The sequence below is a fragment of the Pipistrellus kuhlii genome, unplaced genomic scaffold, assembly GCF_014108245.1.
Source record: "Pipistrellus kuhlii isolate mPipKuh1 unplaced genomic scaffold, mPipKuh1.p scaffold_m20_p_39, whole genome shotgun sequence".
NCBI classification, from domain to species: Eukaryota; Metazoa; Chordata; class Mammalia; order Chiroptera; family Vespertilionidae; genus Pipistrellus; species Pipistrellus kuhlii.
This window is the reverse complement of record NW_023425539.1, coordinates 24,105-41,599: the sequence shown is the minus strand read 5'-3', so window position 1 is coordinate 41,599 and position 17,495 is coordinate 24,105. Positions and strand designations below refer to the sequence as shown.

Below are 17,495 nucleotides of genomic sequence, written 5' to 3'. Positions count from 1 at the left end.
TGCCCGCAACCAAGGTACATGCCCTTGACTGGAATCGAACCTGGGACCTTTCAGTCCACAGACCGATGCTCTACCACTGAGCCAAACCTGCTTCGGCAACAGTCATATGATCTTCTGGAACATCATCATAACAATCCAATTCCTGAATTTCCTGGTGAATTTCTTGTGACTCCATTTCTTTCAGAATCAGGGGACCAAATCTCTCATGTTTAGCCTAGGGGGACCTTATTTTCAGGGGATGCCTTATATTTCACTCAGAAGGAAACCTGTAAGTAGGTCTTATTTTCGGATGTCTTATTTTCGGGGAAACACGGTAGTACACACAGGGTTTGCAGTACTTGATCACATTTGACTTTCTGGATGACTGAGCATGACATCTAATCAGATTTGGTTCAGAATCATATCTCCAAAGGAATATAGCCATCTTAGTGTTCTGGCTAATCTCCCCTAATAAGACTCTCTCTTGAGTAACACAGCCCAGTGGAGAGCCTCTGCTGCCAGTAAATTGGGCTGACTGTATCTACATAAACTCATATAATCTGGTTAGCACAGATAGCATGCTCCAAGACATTTTCAGGCATTACAAAGACTTGAAAATCACTAACAGTTACTTTTTCTTTAGCATTGTGAAAAAAAAAAAAAAAAAAAAAAAAGTGAGCATTGAGCCCAAAAAGTGAGAAAAATTCCTAAAGAAGTTGACAGAGGATTACCAAAAACTTTATGAAAAATAAATTAAAGGCATGTTTCAAAATAGCTTTTTAAGTCTCAGTGATCATTGCTTTGGTTCTTGTGTGTCTGACGATAAAAAAGAATTCTGAAAGAAATGATGCAGGTCCAGGGGAGGTCTCTGAGGATCTGCCTTTGGAACTTTTGTAGAGCTAAGATTCAAATGCTCTCAGATGAGGAGGTGTACCTGAACTCATTTCAGAGAAGAAATCTTTTTAAACACAAGTATAAATTATAAATATTGAATAATAATATGCATATTATATTTTTATATTTAGAAAAGTATAAACTTTTTATTACTACACATGGTCATGAAAGCACCATTATCAATAGATGGCATTCTAGAGAAAACACAATTTTTGTCTTATTGTGAGATACTGATTTATCACTGCATTTAGATCTACCAACCATTTGAGGGAGTTAGAAGTTAAAGTAAACAGCTGTAACTCCAGTTGATCTCTGCATATTTTGATCCAAATATGGTAAAGGGCAGGGCTAACAAAGGGAGTGCCCTATAATAAACAGGGCTCACACTTGCAACAGAATATTAAAATACACTCCACTCAAGAGAACTCTGCACTTTGCCCTTTGGTAAAAGTCTCATTTAGGTTTAGATTTCTAAACGTTTCTTAAGAAAGTAAGTTTTCTTTGCTCTTCTTTCTCCTGAATTGCAGAAATCAGACAAAAATTACTTGAAAAAATGACTTACCATGTTGTTAAAGATCCCATAAAAAAGGTTGCTATCTTTGGAGGAACTCATGGGAATGAGCTAACAGGAGTATTTCTGGTCAAGCACTGGCTAGATCATGGCGCTGAGATTCAGAGAACAGGGCTGGAGGTAAAACCATTTATCACCAACCCAAGAGCCGTGAAGAAGTGTACCAGATATATTGACTGTGACCTGAATCGAGTTTTTGACCCTGGAAATCTTGGGTAAGACTACATATTGTGAATGCATGTGTGTGTGTGTGTGTGTGTGTGTGTGTGTGTATGTGTATGTGAAAAGTGGTTATATGTGGGAGAAAACATATTTGTGTGCTATTCATGTCTATTCATATAGTGGCTACTGTGAATAAGATCATTTTCACTTTAATTGCACTTTATTATGAATTATTTATTTCTCTAAACTGGGCATTCACATGCTCTTTCATAAACTTTTTTAAGCATCAGACTATACTTCACTTTAGCATTGCTAAATGTATTTTTAAATGTATTCTGTACAGACTGAGATAAATAACAAATGTTCTACTTTTAAATCTATCTTTAAAAGACCAGAATTAATAGTCTTTTGCATTAAATTAGTATTTGGTCACTGTACTCGGGTACTTATGTACTTGTTAGCTTTCTAAGTGATTCACTACTATGTTTTCATGGAACTACTTTTATGATAGTATATAAAGTTCTAGTTAAGAAAAATGTTATGTTTTGTTTAACATTTAATGAAAGTGTTCAACCATAACACTCCAGGTATGTTTTGATTAGTTATTTTTGCCTCTGTTTACATTATTATAGCTACTATTGTAGATATGTAGGTTCCTAAGTATTTTCTTTTTATCACTTCTTTCATTTGTCTAAAAATATTATTAAATACCTACTTTTCACTGTGCCAGGTACTGTGGAAGTACAAAGCCATGTTCATAGATGAGTAGCTAAGATATAAGATGAGGCAGGAACAACTAACATAGCACTGCTTTATGTACTCATTTTCTAATAAATGGTCATTTGAGTTTAGAGGGTTACTTAAGTATAACCTCACCTCAGATCAAAAGTTGGTTACTAATTTTAGTACAAATATGCCTGATTTTATGGAATAGATTTTTTTTTCCAGGGCAGTTAGACATCAGTCATACTTTGTATATCCAATCCTATTTTTACTAGCATAAATTTTAACTTCAAAAATGCTTTATCTTCATGAATGAGGTTTTGTCAATATAATTAAAGTTTATCTGTTCACTGAAATAGCTGTTAACTGACTCGTATTATAAGTAAGAATTTGTTGAAGTATAACTCATGTTAACTTCCCAATAACTCTTAAATGAACTAGGATGGGTTTTCTTAGGAGCGCTCAGTAGTATGCATTTCAGTGAGAGCAGTCTTTTAAATTAAATTTGCCTTCTACTTCTTACATTTTAACACCATTCAGAGGCTAGACAATTCTCTCAGTGTGGTTATGGACATTTATGAGATGCATAAATTGATTACCTTCTCCTGTCCTTCCTCTCTCAAATTAGTTACTTTTCCTGTGTTCTCCATCTCAGTGATATCACCATTACCCACCAAATCCTCTACGAAAATCATCTCAGGCCCTATCTGGTTTGGCTCAGTAAATAGAGTGTCAGCCTGCAGACTGAGGGTCCCAGGATTGTCAAGGGCACATGCCTAGGTTGTGGGCTTGATATACAGGGATGTGTAGGAGGCAGCCAATCAATGATTCTCTGTTATCATTGGTGTTTCTATCTCTTTTCCTCTTCCTTCCTCTCTGAAATCAATAAAGATTTTTTTTTTTAGAAAAAGAAAATCATCTTAGAACCTTCCTCATTCCTCACCCCTCCATGTCTAGTGGATCACTAAGTTTTCCCAATTATGTCATCTTCCTCTGCATTTTCACTACCTTAGTTTATGTGTTCTGTGGGCAGTCGGAGGAGCTTCCTGAAGAATCTTCCTGCATCTGGTCTACTCCAATCCTTCCTGCCATGGAATCATCCTAACATGCAAATCTTATGTCTCTCCCCTATGGAAAATTCTTCACAAATCTCTTACCCAGGATAGATTTCAGTAGCAGTTAGGGTGCTGCACCCTTTAGTATCTTCCTCTGCCTATTCTTTCAGCTTCCTCCTTTGGGACTCTTCCTGAGGACCAGACCTCCAGGCACGAGGCGTAAAACTTCAAAATTGACTCTGAGCAACTGGGTGGGAGAATTAGAAGCAAATCAGGTGAGAATGAGAGCATCTAATAGAGATGTTTCATGAGCTAACTTTTTAAAATCCTCACCCAAGGGTATTTATTTTTCTTTGATTTCTAGAAAGAGTGTAAGGGAGGGGAAAGAGAGATAGAAGAGAGAGAAACATCAATGTGACTGGCCCCCTGGCCAGGAACAGGGATCAGACCTATAACCCAGGTATGTGCCCTTGACCAGAATCAAAGCCACGACCCCCTGGTATTCAGGCCATTGCTTAAACCACTGAGCCATGCCAACCAGGACATAAATTAACTTTTTGTCATATTTTTTCTTTTTATTTAATTTATTGGGATGACACTGGTTAACAAATTATGCAGATTTTAGGTACACAATTCCACAACACATCATCTGTACTCTGTATATATTCATTAGGAACTATGTTTGGTTATATACAACAGAAACATAAAGACACTGGCTTAAATAAATAAGATTTTCTTTTTCACAAATAATAAATCCAGAGATGCAATAGCTCAATTATATCATAAATGCCACAAGTTCTTCCCATCTTCCACTGCACCATCCTTTAGCTTGCCCTTTTGTCCTCAAAGTTTTTGCTTTCTAACCAAAACACAGATGCTCCACCTTCTTGACTGCATTCCAAGCAGGAATTATCCACATGCAAGATAGTAGCAAAAATAGTCAGGAAATAGAAATATATAGATGGAATTATAGATAAATGGTTGGTTTAATGCGGGAAAATAAATTTAAATCATCATCATGTATAGTAAGAAAAAAAATGTATCCAAACCATTGCTGGAAGGGAGAAGGAGACAGGTAGAGACTCATTCCAGAATTCAATAAAAACTATTAAGCTTTATCCTAGAAAAAAATATGCATATACTTGCAAAAGTTTTGCATTTTCTCAGGGTTTACAAACTTGTCTGTAAAATTTATCCCTGGATCATTAGTAGTTCCCAGACCTCAATTAAGAATGTGAACTTTATCTAAATTTAACTATTTTTATGCACTGGAATTAGCTATAGGACAAAAATAATTGCATTTGATTGTCTATCTCAGGGATGGAGAACATCCGGCCTGTGGGCTGATAAGGCCCGGGAAATCATTTGGTCTGGCCCTGCCAAGGCCTTAGGGGTGAAGTAACTAAATGTCAAACCAAATAGAGCAGGCTAATTTTTAAGTAGATAATTTTGTATGGTCTGCAAATGACATTATAAATATCCAAATGGCCCTTGGCAGAAAAAAGTTCCTCACCCCTAGACTAGGCCCAGAATATCTCGGTGGACATAACTACTAAGAAATTGTTGATTAGATCAATGAATAAATTTTGTTTGAGTTGAAGTCAAGTGGTAAATTCTGTTTGAAATGTTCTTCCTTTGACAGCCACATAAATGAAATATTATTTGTAATCATGCCAATGCAACAGTACATAGAAACAAACGAAGAAAAAATTGTAATTTTTCATTAGTAAAGTTTTCAAATAAGTTTGCACTTCCCTCACAGGTTTTTCATATTAAAGTTTGGCAACTGGTTCCTTATACACTGTGTTCTTATTGTATATTTGTGTTATATCAGCCACAGATATTTTTAATCTTTTTCTTTTTGCTAATAACAGCAAAAATATGTCAGAGGATTTGCCATATGAAGTGAGAAGGGCTCAAGAAATAAATCACTTATTTGGTCCAAAAGACAGTGAAGATTCTTATGATGTTATTTTTGACCTTCACAATACTACTTCTAATATGGGGTGCACTCTTATTCTTGAAGATTCCAGGAATGACTTTTTAATTCAGATGTTTCATTACATTAAGGTAATGTCAATGTTACTAATTTTTTAAGTTAGCATAAGACCTGTACTTTTAAATCAATTATAGATATAAAACAACCAGAAAAGTGTCAGGAGCGTGGGTCTAAGAAAGATGGGGAAGTGGGAGGAGCACCAGAATGGAGGTTGTGGTGACAAGCAGAAAAGGGAGAGGAAATGAATCATATAATAAATACAGTGAATAATAAAACATTTATAGATTCTCATATCTATAAAATTATAAATCTTTTATCCAGACAGCTGTCAAATCAAATGATATTTGGTAAAATTAATACCAAACTTTAAAATGGTGTCGTGGAAGTAGTTCAATTATAGTTTTAGGAAGCTGCAGAAATAGTCATTTAATGTTGACTATAGACCAACGATAAAAATATTATCTCTCTTTAGTCTGTCCTTCTCTCCACTTGATTCAGATGCCCCAGCATACATCTGATCTTTCAGTATTTCATATAGCTAATCATTTTAAGGCTCAGAAATCTACAAGATGAAAAATTTAGCAATACAGTGCATGTAGCTAGAGAAAAATTGCTAGGAAATAACAACCAAGCAAAAATACAAATAATCATCTGTATGCTTATTATTGTGTAATAAATACCTTTCCTTCTTTCCAGAGAGCTGGTATGATTTAATGGAAAGAGTTTGTCTCATGTACCCAGGAGAACCTGGGTTCAAACCCTGGCTTTCTCACTCACTAACCTTGGACAAGATACATTGCTTTCCTCATTTGATAAAGTTGACTTAGTAACATTTACTTATATGACTGTTAAAAACCTTAAATGAGATAAAGTATTTAAATCATTTAGCCTAATGTCTGGAAGACAGTAGATATTAATTATTATTTTTGTTTCCTTTGAGTTTTTGACAATAACTAGGTAGTTCTAGTCGGAGAACATAATGTAGCTATTCTTCATTGCTCATTGAAGAAAAGCTGAATGCTTTGTTTGCTGGGTATGGGAGCAGCATAGCTGACATTGTTATCAAATTTGAGAGGCCTATCTTGAATTCTCATTCAGAGACCTGGACTATAGTGTTAGAAACAAAATTCTTTTTTAAAAATGTATTTTAATATTTTATTGATTTTTTACAGAGAGGAAGGGAAAGGTATAGAGAGTTAGAGACATCAATGAGAGAGAAACATTAATCAGCTGCCTCCTGCACACCCCGTATTTGGGATGTGCTCGCAATCAAGGTACATGCCCTTGACCGGAATCAAACCTGAGACCTTTCAGTCTGCAGGCCGATGCTCTATCCACTGAGCCAAACCTGTCAGGCAGAAACAAAATTCTTTAAGAGCATTACTAAGCTAAACAGAAAGTGTAACCACTTATTTTAAAAAAGAAACAACCAAATCCATTCGGAAAGAAAATTTACTTCATATTCTTTAAGCATGGTTCTTGAGAATTTAATGTACATTTTACCCAGGAAACCATGCATCATTCAATTTATATGTAGTTTATTTATGTTTTCAAAGTTTTAAGAACAACATTGGATTTAAGAGTGTGTTTTATAAAGCTGACTTACTAATTTTAGTTGATATACAATAGTAAAATACAATATATTGAAGGCATTATTGACTCTCTAGCAGCAAAGAGAACAAAACGTATTGTCTTGACATAATGAGAAAGATGTTTTCAATTCATTTCAGACCTCTTTGGCTCCGTTACCCTGCTACATTTATCTTATTGAGCATCCTTCCCTTAAATATGCAACCACTCGTTCTATAGCCAAGTATCCTGTTGGTAAGTCATACTTTGTATTGTATGTCCTACACGAAACTCTGAGAAAATTCTTTTTTAAAAATATTTACAGCTACCTTAGCTCATCACTATGACTTATAATAGTCAATTATAATTGTCAAGTAGTAAGCAAACTCACTCTGGGCAGGTTCAAACTATATAAAATAACTCCTCAATTTCACTGAGCAACTTTCTGCATTTCATAAAGGAAACAATAAGCTGGGAGATCTTGAGTCTTTTATAATGTACAATAAACACGCCTGCCTTTTGCTCCAAGGAAGACATCATTCCTATTTTTCAATACTGTTCACTATACAAATATTTTTGAAAAATAATTTGGAACCACGGCAATCATCGATTTGCTGGTAAGATGGACAGAAACACAAAAGATCCATGGAAAATCTTCTCCCAGCATCCCACTTAGCCCCTTCTTTGCAGTAGAGTGTCCCATAAACTATTATCCATTCACATGTTCGCCCTATCAGTTACTGGGCTGTGAACTCATCTTACTTTTCAGAACTTCCAGCATGCAAGCAAGCACTCTCATAACCGTCTCACATAAAGAGTCTCTTTTTTCAATATTCTATTCTCCTTCTTAAATGCCCTATTAGCATAATTATTGGCAGATTATACTATAATCATTAAAATTGCTGTCACAGTCTTACCAAGAGCAATTTAATTTCAAAACAAGTTGTCGCCCTAGCTGGTTTGGCTCAGTGGATAGAGCGGTGGCCTGTGGACTAAAGAATCGCAGGTTTGATTCCAGTCAAGGGCATATGCCTGGGTTGCTGGCTCAATCCCCAGTATGGGGTATTCAGGAGGTAGCCAGTCAATGATTCTTTCTCATCATTGATGTTTCTATCTCTTTCCCTCACCCTTTTTTTCTGAAATAAATAAAAATCTATACATATTAAAAGACTAATATGCAAAGTGTCCCTGTGGGAGTTTGACCAGGAGTTCTATTACTTGCTATGACATGTGCTGCCCACCAGGGGGCCATGTGAAATGAAAGAAGGCCCCTGTCAGCAGCTGGGGAAGGGAGGCCCCAGCCTAGCAGCCAGAAGGCCCCAATCATCCCTGATTGCTGGCCAGACCTAGGGACCCTAGCTGTGCACAAACCTATAGTATATAATTTAACAAAAGTTGTCAAACAATGTAAGCAAATTTTGCTTACTTAATAAGTGATACTTTTGGTGCATAATTAAAGAATCAGTTGGAGCAAGCTAAATATCCAAGTCTAGGTAATTATTTGAAACAAATCAATGCTTAACAATAAGGGATAGAAAACTTGTTTCTCTGTGACACCAAATATAGCATGTTTCACAACCGCTGAAAGAGCAATCTTGGTGTATGATGTCTGTGGGGCAATGCTGCTCTTAGCGAGAATACATATCTACTAATATGTTTGGCAGCTTTTTATATTGCAGTATATATTTTCCCATCCCTTTGACTTTATTATGATGTTTTTTTAATTTTGGCAATATTGAATGAAATTTAAAGAAAAAAAGACCCTAAGATCTTGCAACTGTAACATAACTCTGATTTTTTTCATGTTCTCTCCCAGTCTTCATTCACTTTGCATAGAACTTGAACGTGTAAGTGTTCTGCTTTACTTTTTGCCCAACATTATGTCTCAAATAATTTTTCATGGTGCTACATGGCCTAACTTTGTACCAATTTTTCATGATTGGAATTCTATATCTTGATATCTTAAAATGTTTAATTTCATACTCTAATACATAAATGTGACTATCTCCCATTCTGTACCTAGGCATAGAAGTTGGTCCCCAGCCTCAAGGGGTTTTGAGAGCTGATATTTTGGATCAAATGAGAAAAATGATTAAATATGCTCTTGATTTTATACATAATTTCAATGAAGGTAAGTAGTAAACAAGAGTTGTTAATTGTTAACGTGTGTGTTTGTTTGTGTGTGTGTGTGTGTGTGTGTGTGTGTGTGTGTATAAATATATCAGAAAACGGAGATGAGATGAGCACACATGCTAACTTCATTACTAAACGCTGAAATAGCAATTGTAGCCTAGGTCAAATTTGCCATTCTCAGGATATTAGGTGATTTTTAAAAGTTTCATTCTCTTCAGCCATTCCTCAATGACCAGAATAGACACATTCAAGAAAAGCCACTACCAATTAAGGCTCTCCTAATTTTCCTATTAACCCCATTAAAAAAACCCAAAACACAATGATATACTAAGAAATATAAATATCTAAAGAGCATATGAACAGACATCCAATATTCCTAGTAATTAGAGAAATGAAAATTAAAATGAGAAAATATTTTCTCCCATTAGAGTAGGAAAATATTAAAACCTGGTAGTATTGTGTTGGTAAGGGTGTAGGAAAGGAGGATGGGAAAGACATGCTAAAGAATAATTTTACAGTACCCACTTTTGAAAATGCACAAATTCTACGACGAAGCAATTCTGCATCTCAAAGAAACAGACACATGCACACCCAATATGTCATATACAAAGGTGGCTACCATAGCTTTGCTTGTGCCAACAAAACAGCCTGAATATTCACCAGTTGGTAAACAGTCAAACTACCATGGAAGGAGCTTCAAAATACATTGTTAATTAAAGAAAGCAAGTTGCAGACCAAAACATGCAGTATACCAATTTCCCCAAAATAATAACAATAATAATAAACACTTGCCGAAACTGGTTTGGCTCAATGGATAGAGCGTCGGCTTGGGGACCGAAAGGTCCCAGGTTCAATTCCCGTCAAGGGCATGTACCTTGGTTGCGGGCATATCCCCAGTAGGGGGTGTGCAAGAGGCAGCTGATAGATGACTCTCTCTCATCGATGTTTCTAACTATCTCTCTCCCTTCCTCTATGTACAAAATCAATAAAATATATTTAAAATAATAAGAATAAGAATAAGAATAAGAATAAGAATAAACACTTGCTACAATATGTATACATATATGTGTGGATGTTCAGGAAAAGTCTTTGAAGAAAACACATCAAACTGTGATTATTGAGGAAGAGAAGAGGAAAAACAGGTTAAATTTGTTTTAATTGTTTTCAATAAGAATTATGCATTGTAATTAAGAAATAAGACCAGCCGAAACCAGTTTGGCTCAGTGGTAGAGCGTCAGTCTGCAGACTGAAGGGTCCCAGTTTCGATTCCTGTCAAGGGCATGTACCTTGGTTGCGGGCACATCCCCGATGGGGGGTGTGCAAGAGGCAGCTGGTCGATGTTTCTCTCTCATCAATGTTTCTAGCTCTCTATCCCTCTCCCTCTCTGTAAAAAATCAATAAAATATATTTTTAAAAAAGAAAAAAGAAATAAGACCAGCTGGTGTGACTAAGTGGTTGAGCATCAACCTATAAACCAGGGGTTGTAGGCTTGATCCCCAATGTGGGGTGTACAGGAGAAAGCCTATCAATGATTCTCTGTCGTCATCAGCATTTCTTTCTCTCTCCCTCTCCCTTCCTCTCTCAAATCAATAAATATATATATATAAAGAAGTAATTTAATTGGTAGATATATGAAATTTTATGTACTATCTATTCATATATTCAGTAAATCTAAAACTACAGCAAAAACAAGTAGTCTATTTAATTATTGTTAGAATAAGTTTACTTTAATTTTTTAAAATAAAAATAAAATAAAAAAGACATCCTATGGAAATAATTATTCCAACAGGCTGAATTCAAATTGTTGTTGAGGAATGAGTCACTATAGTTGACAAAGCTGACGGATAGTTCAGTGTCTATGGAGAATATAATTCTTTAAGGTCACCTTATTGCACCTTACTGCAGTCACAGGCATTTTTTTCTGTGCTTGGGAATCCTTTGACTCCAAAGTCATAAAGACTGAAAATCAGCTTGTCGCCACCTTTGTCTGAGGATGGTTTCTGTATGGTATAATAGGCCCGCTATTGGAAAGGTCACCACTTATTCACACCTTCAAATAGCAAGTGTGGGAATATAGAATGCTAAGAAGTGATGCCCTGAGTAGAAGACCACAAACCTGAGCAGAAAAACATGGTTTTCAAATCATAATCCATAGATTCCTATCAGAGGGGTGGGGATCTAGTAGTTAGTTGTCTTAGTAGCTCCAAGACAGACAAATCCCTGTCCTTTAATCAGAGCAGTTCTATCTGTTCTATTGCTCTTAACCTGTAACATTTCTTTTAAGCAACGGGTCCTGTGATTTGAACATTTTAAGCCATTATTAATTTAGACTATCAATCTCAGTGGATTCACCTAGAGTGGAAAAGCAGCATTATCCAAAGAATGCTGACCATAACCACCTGGAGAAAAGTCTCTGGAAATGTGCAGAAAAGCTCCATCCTTGGCTCTGTGCTACTCAACATTATTATCAGTGACTTGGATGAGACATGCCTTTATTAATATATGAGTGATAGGTGGCAGGAAGCCTGCAGGAAAACATGTTCAGAAGGTGGATCCAAAAAATCCTGACAATCTTTAACAATTGTCTAAACCAAATGTTTTAGGTTAAATACATCAGGAACAAAGTTTTGCCTTTATGTTTTTTAAAAAATCCCAGGATGAGGGCAGTGATGGCCTCTTTTTTTGCCTTGGCTAAACAGCACCTGGAGAATTGTGAATAAATTGTGAGTCCTATTTCAGGAGGAACGTCTATAAAGTAGAGGTTAGCCAAGGAGAGAGTTGAGAATGTTGAAAAGTGTGAAAACCATGATAAAAGTAATCCCTCAGGTGCACATAGAACTTCAGTTTACAAAGTACCTTCACATATATCCTCATGGACCTGCCACATGTGGTTGGTAATTGATATAACTCAGAATACTGAGACTGGCCAAAAGAACGCTTAAGGGTAATTCTACTTTAGAGTTTCAGAAGTGCTTTATTGGAGAGCAGTTAGGCATGTTTTCTGTGACTCAGAGGGAAGAATAGAATCAGTGAGATCAAGTTAACTGGAGACAGAAATTTCCAATTAACAATGCTGACCAACAGTGGAATGGCCCACACTTGGCCAGAAAGATGTGAATACCCAAGCATCAGTGAAGTCAGGCATTCGAGGCTCCTTCTAACTCTGAGATTCTAAGTAGCAACAAACATGCTCCTTGGTGTCCTACCTCTTTTTCCTTCCCTCCCAATGGACCTTCTGGTTTAAAAAGGTGACATCTGATAAATTTCCATCTTCACCTTGACAGGTTTGGTAGATTGTAAAAATGGCCACAAATTATTTCCTTCCCTGCATCTATGCCCTTGCAATGTGATGTTTTAAATCCTTCTACCAAGAAATGGAGTCAATTTCTCTAACCCCCTGAGTTTGGTTTGGCCACGTGACTTATTTTGTGTCACAAAAGAGGCTTAAAAAAGACTTGCACCTTGGGGCTTGCTCTCTTGCTGCCCTTGGGAACCCCATACTGACATATGGGAATCGTCTACCCTATCTTTCTGGATAATGGGAAGCTGTGAAGTAAAGGACTCTGACACCCTAGCCAATAGTTCTGTAGCTCCAGCTGACACCTGTCAAATGCCAGACATGAGAGTAAGGCCATCTTAGATCACCTAGCCTCCAGCTAATCTGCCAGCTCATCTCAAATGTATGAGCAAGCCAATTAGAAATCAGCCAAGCCAGCCTAAATAAGAGGAGCCGCCCAACCAACCCACAGAATCATGAGATAAATTAAAGGATCATGGTTCTACGCCACTAAGTTTTGGGATAGTGTGTTAAGCAGCCAAATCTAACTGATACAGAAGTGACCACAGGATATCCACCTTCCAACTTGGCTGTACTTTCTGCTCTAAGGGAAAAGGAAGATTTTCCTTTAAGTTGCAACCATAGCACACTGTGGGCCCTACATTTAATGAAAGTTCATCCTGTTTGCTCAGACATTGCCTGGTGCATGTAAACTCCTTTTTCAAGTTTCTGGGCATTGGGTTGCTTCATGTTGCTACATCTTAGGAAGTTGAACTCCACTGGCATCAGACTGCCTGCATCCCAAGATCTGTCCAGCGGTTAATGTACTTAGTTAAGAGAAGGAGCATGATGCTGAAGTCACCTAACCTGCTACAAGTCTCCTGAGCATATGCAGGCATAGAATGTCAGAGCTGGATGGGAGCTCCATGACCAGCTGGTTCAGACCTTCCTTTGACAGGTAAAGAACTCAAGACTCCAGAAGTTAAGCCTCTTGCTCAGGGTTACACAGTGAGGAGATTAGAGTCCTGGGGTTCTGACTGTCAGCCCCAGGCTCTTTTCTCTCACACTGGCTTTTTAAGGTGCGTTCTTCCACTGTCCATCGGTGTACTTGTGAACAGTGTGTTAATAGGAATAATTCGAGAATATCTTTTGGCTTCATGTTGTTTATGAACATCCTCAGCTGACATGGTGTGCTCCCTGTGACTGTCCTCTTTTTCTCCAATTAAATTTGACATTCAATCTGCAACAATATGTCTTCACTTTTTGGTTATTGTTCTTCCCTTAAAGAATGAACTTCCTTTTCTCAGTTGCCATTTTATACATTTTGTTTTTGCCATAGGGAAAGAATTTCCTCCTTGTGCTATTGAAGTCTATAAAATAATGGAGAAAGTTGATTATCCCAGAAATGAAAATGGAGAAATTGCTGCTATTATCCACCCTAATCTGCAGGTAACATTTACTGTTTCTTTAAAATACTCAAAATATGAGTCCTTTTCCCACCCCACCCAACCCCCGTCCCAGTGAGTAGAGTTTTATAGATCATAAAGTATTTTATGTATGTTGGCTCCTTTGTTGTATTCTCAAATACAGTGCAGTGTAAGCAAGATGTGCATACCTTCATGTGATAAATATTTACTGAGTGCATCCTGTGCTGGCTGTAGGATACATCATTGAACATGGTCTATATTCTTGTGACATTCACAGTCTAGATATTCTAAAGTCTAAAGTATAGGTTAAGATAAAGAAAACCAGATGCTCTAAGAGACTAATGAGGTTAGGAGGGGTGGTCAGACAAGAGCTGCTCTCCTGGTTGCAAGTCTCCTGGTGTCCTTCAGAGGGAAGGGGGAAAGGGGAATGGTGCTGGAATGTTCTCCTGGGGGACAGCTGGCACTGGGTCCTTTGTGTTGAAAGTATTTATCTTTCTCTTGCAGGTGGGAATCTTAGGGGAGGTCTCAGGGGAGAGTCTCAATAGAATATTCATCAGCTTTCCAGGTGTGTCCTTTCAAGGTCTTGGTCTCCACTGATTGGCCGGAGCCAGGGCAGGGGGTCATTAGTCAATGTAGCTGGTCCTGATGCAGTCACAGAATCACTTGTCTGGTTTTGCTGCTTTTCTGGGCCTGGAGCTGAAATACAACGGAGGCCTAGATGTTATCCTTATGGAGGGAAAGGTCAAGGAGTCTAAAGACATGGCCAGTGATATGCTAGGAAAGAAAAAGGTTATCCAGGAGGCAAGGTCCCTGTTTTCCCAGTTTTGCCCCTTGCTAAGCATCCGGGGCTTTCTGCCCTGGTGAGGTTCTATACCTGGCCCATCATCCTTGCTCTGCTCATGTCTAACTGTATAACAGAACTATACACAAAAATGAATGCGTTTTTCTGTATGTAAATTTTTTTTAAAATTATGAAACTCTGATTTGACATATCTGGGATGGGTCCAGTAGCTCTATTCCTCTGTTTGTAAGCGCCCCAGGTAATGACCACCTGCAGCCCGGGTTGAGGAAATTCCTCTCAGGCAGCACCTCTCAAACTTGAATGCTGAGCCTGTGACTCTGGGGCATTTGTTAACGTGAAGATCTTGACTGAATGGGTGTGAGTGGAGAATGGAATTCTGCTTTTCTAGCCGACACTCAGTGCTGCTGCTGCCACTGCTGGGAAATGTTAGAAATGCTGACTCTCAGGCCCTCCCCAGACCTATAGGATCTGAATTTGCGCTTTAACAAAATCCCTGCGTGAATCTCAATCACATCAGTGTTTGAGAAGATCTGCTCTCAGCTTCCTATGGCGTGACAACAGTGGTATTTAAGTTCCAAACTGCCGATATGGGACCTTTCAGTTAACTCCTATGCTATCATAATGTAGGCATCCACCTTGCCTTCAACTCTTCCCAGGCCGCGCCACCCACCCCCCACCCCCCCAACCCCCCCACCCCCGTCTCTCATCGGACCCCACAGACAGGCTCCCGGCCTTGCTCACATTTCTGTTCCCAACAGTAGAATGTCTTACACGCAGAAGGCTCTTAATGGATAGTTTCTAAATTTTGCTGAACATAATTTAACTTCAGCCAACAAGAGGTAGACTATACCCTGAGGGAGACGTGCATTGAGATTTGCCTTTTAATATAACAAATCACAAATCTTTTTGGCAACATTCAAGGCAAACTCTGTTATAAATATTAAAAGGGAAACTCTTAAAACTGCTGCCAAATTATTACTCAGTCTGTTTAGTCTCAACATATCTCTCAAGTATCTCTTTTGACAGAATCCAGTGCTAAATGTTTCAGTTGTCTACAGCCTCACACAAAAATGTTTAAAGTAGGAGAGAAACCAAATGTAATTTATGTATTTTGTTCCCTGAAAGGATCAAGACTGGAAACCGCTGCGCCCTGAGGATCCTGTGTTTTTAACTCTTGATGGGAAGACAGTTCCATTAGGTGGAGACTGTATTGTGTACCCGACGTTTGTAAATGAGGCCGCATATTATGAAAAGAAAGAAGCTTTTGCCAAGACAACTATACTAACACTCAAGGCAAAAAGTGTTCGCTCCTCTTTACATTAGACATCACTTCTGGTTCGCTTGGTAGGCAGTATCTTGAGAAGCTCCACTAGTCTGTAAGCCCCAAAGGGCAGAGTTCTGCTGGATTTAATGTGCCTTATTCATATCCCTGGCACCTCTCCGGAGCCTTGCACAAAGTGGGTATTTGGGCAGATTCTCGAATGAATGAATAAATTAATTAATGGATATCTTTTATAGGTAGCATATTGTGTACATAGCTTATTCAAAGAAGTATATTTTTTATTTTGGTAAAGCTTTTTATACATTATACTTCAATTGTTTAACATTTTTAATGAAGTTTTTAAATTCAATTTTTTAAGTTGAAATAGATACTATATACAAAAAGCATACAATTAAATGTATATTTTCAAGTAATGTATAATGCTACTAAAAACCAATGATGCAGACTTACAGTTTTTAAATTTTCCATATTTGAATGAACTTTAGTTGTGATACCATTAAGAGATTTTTAAATGCTCTTTTGAAGATTAAATGTGAATGAGAAATGAGGGCTAATTGTAAAGGAGACATTATGAATAAATAAAATTCTCTGAACGCCCTTTGTCCACACACAGTAACCTTCACAAAGCGTCGCTGCTCAGGCCTGTCCACTGGTTCTGCACTGACCTCAGGGAGCTGAGAGCCTCCTTCTTGAGAAGCTAAGGTTCTTCCCAATTGGGGAGAGTCGGGAGAGGCCAATTCCTCACAGCTGTCCCTTCTTTTGAAAGAATGCACTGGCCCTCATTTGCAACCAACATATGAGGAAAAGGCTCTGGGTCCCCACAGCGTGGGCAGTAAAGACAGAAACAGCGGAGAAGCGTGGACACCAGTGGAAATGTGCCCAGACCCAAGTCTCTGGTTCTTAAATGCATTCTTTCCAGAAATCGTCCTCATCCTAAGTGCCCACACCCCTCACCTCCCATGATTCTTCTCTTCAGAGATCTTCCGGCTGGAATTCTGCCTCCTTCCTCTCCAGCCCCTCCAGGAGCCTCCCCTCTCTCTGCCCTAAGTCACAGCAGCCAAGTAAAGAACATTGTTAGCCCAAGATTTGGACACCACAGAACCCATGTTTATGGTTTCCAAGGTATTTACCAAAATCATACTAACATTATGTGGAGCATATATACATAATCATTTTCATTCTTTCAGATCAAATTCCATTAAGCCAATTTCATTACATACATAATGGAATAGAGCAAAAACTTTAAATTTTTTTCCACATTTATCTTTGCACTTTAACAAAATCCTTTTCATTGGAATAAACTCTTTTCCTTCTGAATTCTTTAGTAAAACTTCAACTTACCTATCAGTTTTTGTACATACCAAGTTTTGCCAAGCTTCCTTTCCCACTGTGAATGTTCCTTTGTGTTTTTTGCCTGAGTCCAATTTTCCTGGGTCAGTTTTTTTCCAGATGTAAATTTTAGCAAGTATACCTTATTCTTCCATCAAATTCTAGTTACTTATAAATTTTACAAGCTCATTGTATGCATAACCCATGGACACAGACAATAGGGTGGTAAAGGCCTGGGGCAGGGAGGGGGAGATTGGAGGGAGTGTGAACTAGAGAGGATCAATGGGTAGAAA

General features: G+C 37.9%; 1 protein-coding gene across 1 annotated transcript; it reads left to right on the top strand.

Moving 5' to 3' along the window:
- The first annotated feature begins 1,265 nt into the window (after window positions 1-1,265).
- Window positions 1,266-16,474, top strand: ASPA (aspartoacylase). The gene is made up of 6 exons (XM_036408578.2): window positions 1,266-1,659; window positions 5,259-5,454; window positions 7,114-7,207; window positions 8,976-9,083; window positions 13,702-13,811; window positions 15,717-16,474. The coding sequence occupies exons 1-6, from the start codon at window positions 1,427-1,429 to the stop codon at window positions 15,912-15,914; spliced, it is 939 nt and encodes a 312-aa protein (XP_036264471.1). The 5' UTR covers window positions 1,266-1,426; the 3' UTR covers window positions 15,915-16,474.
- Window positions 16,475-17,495: the final 1,021 nt, after the last annotated feature.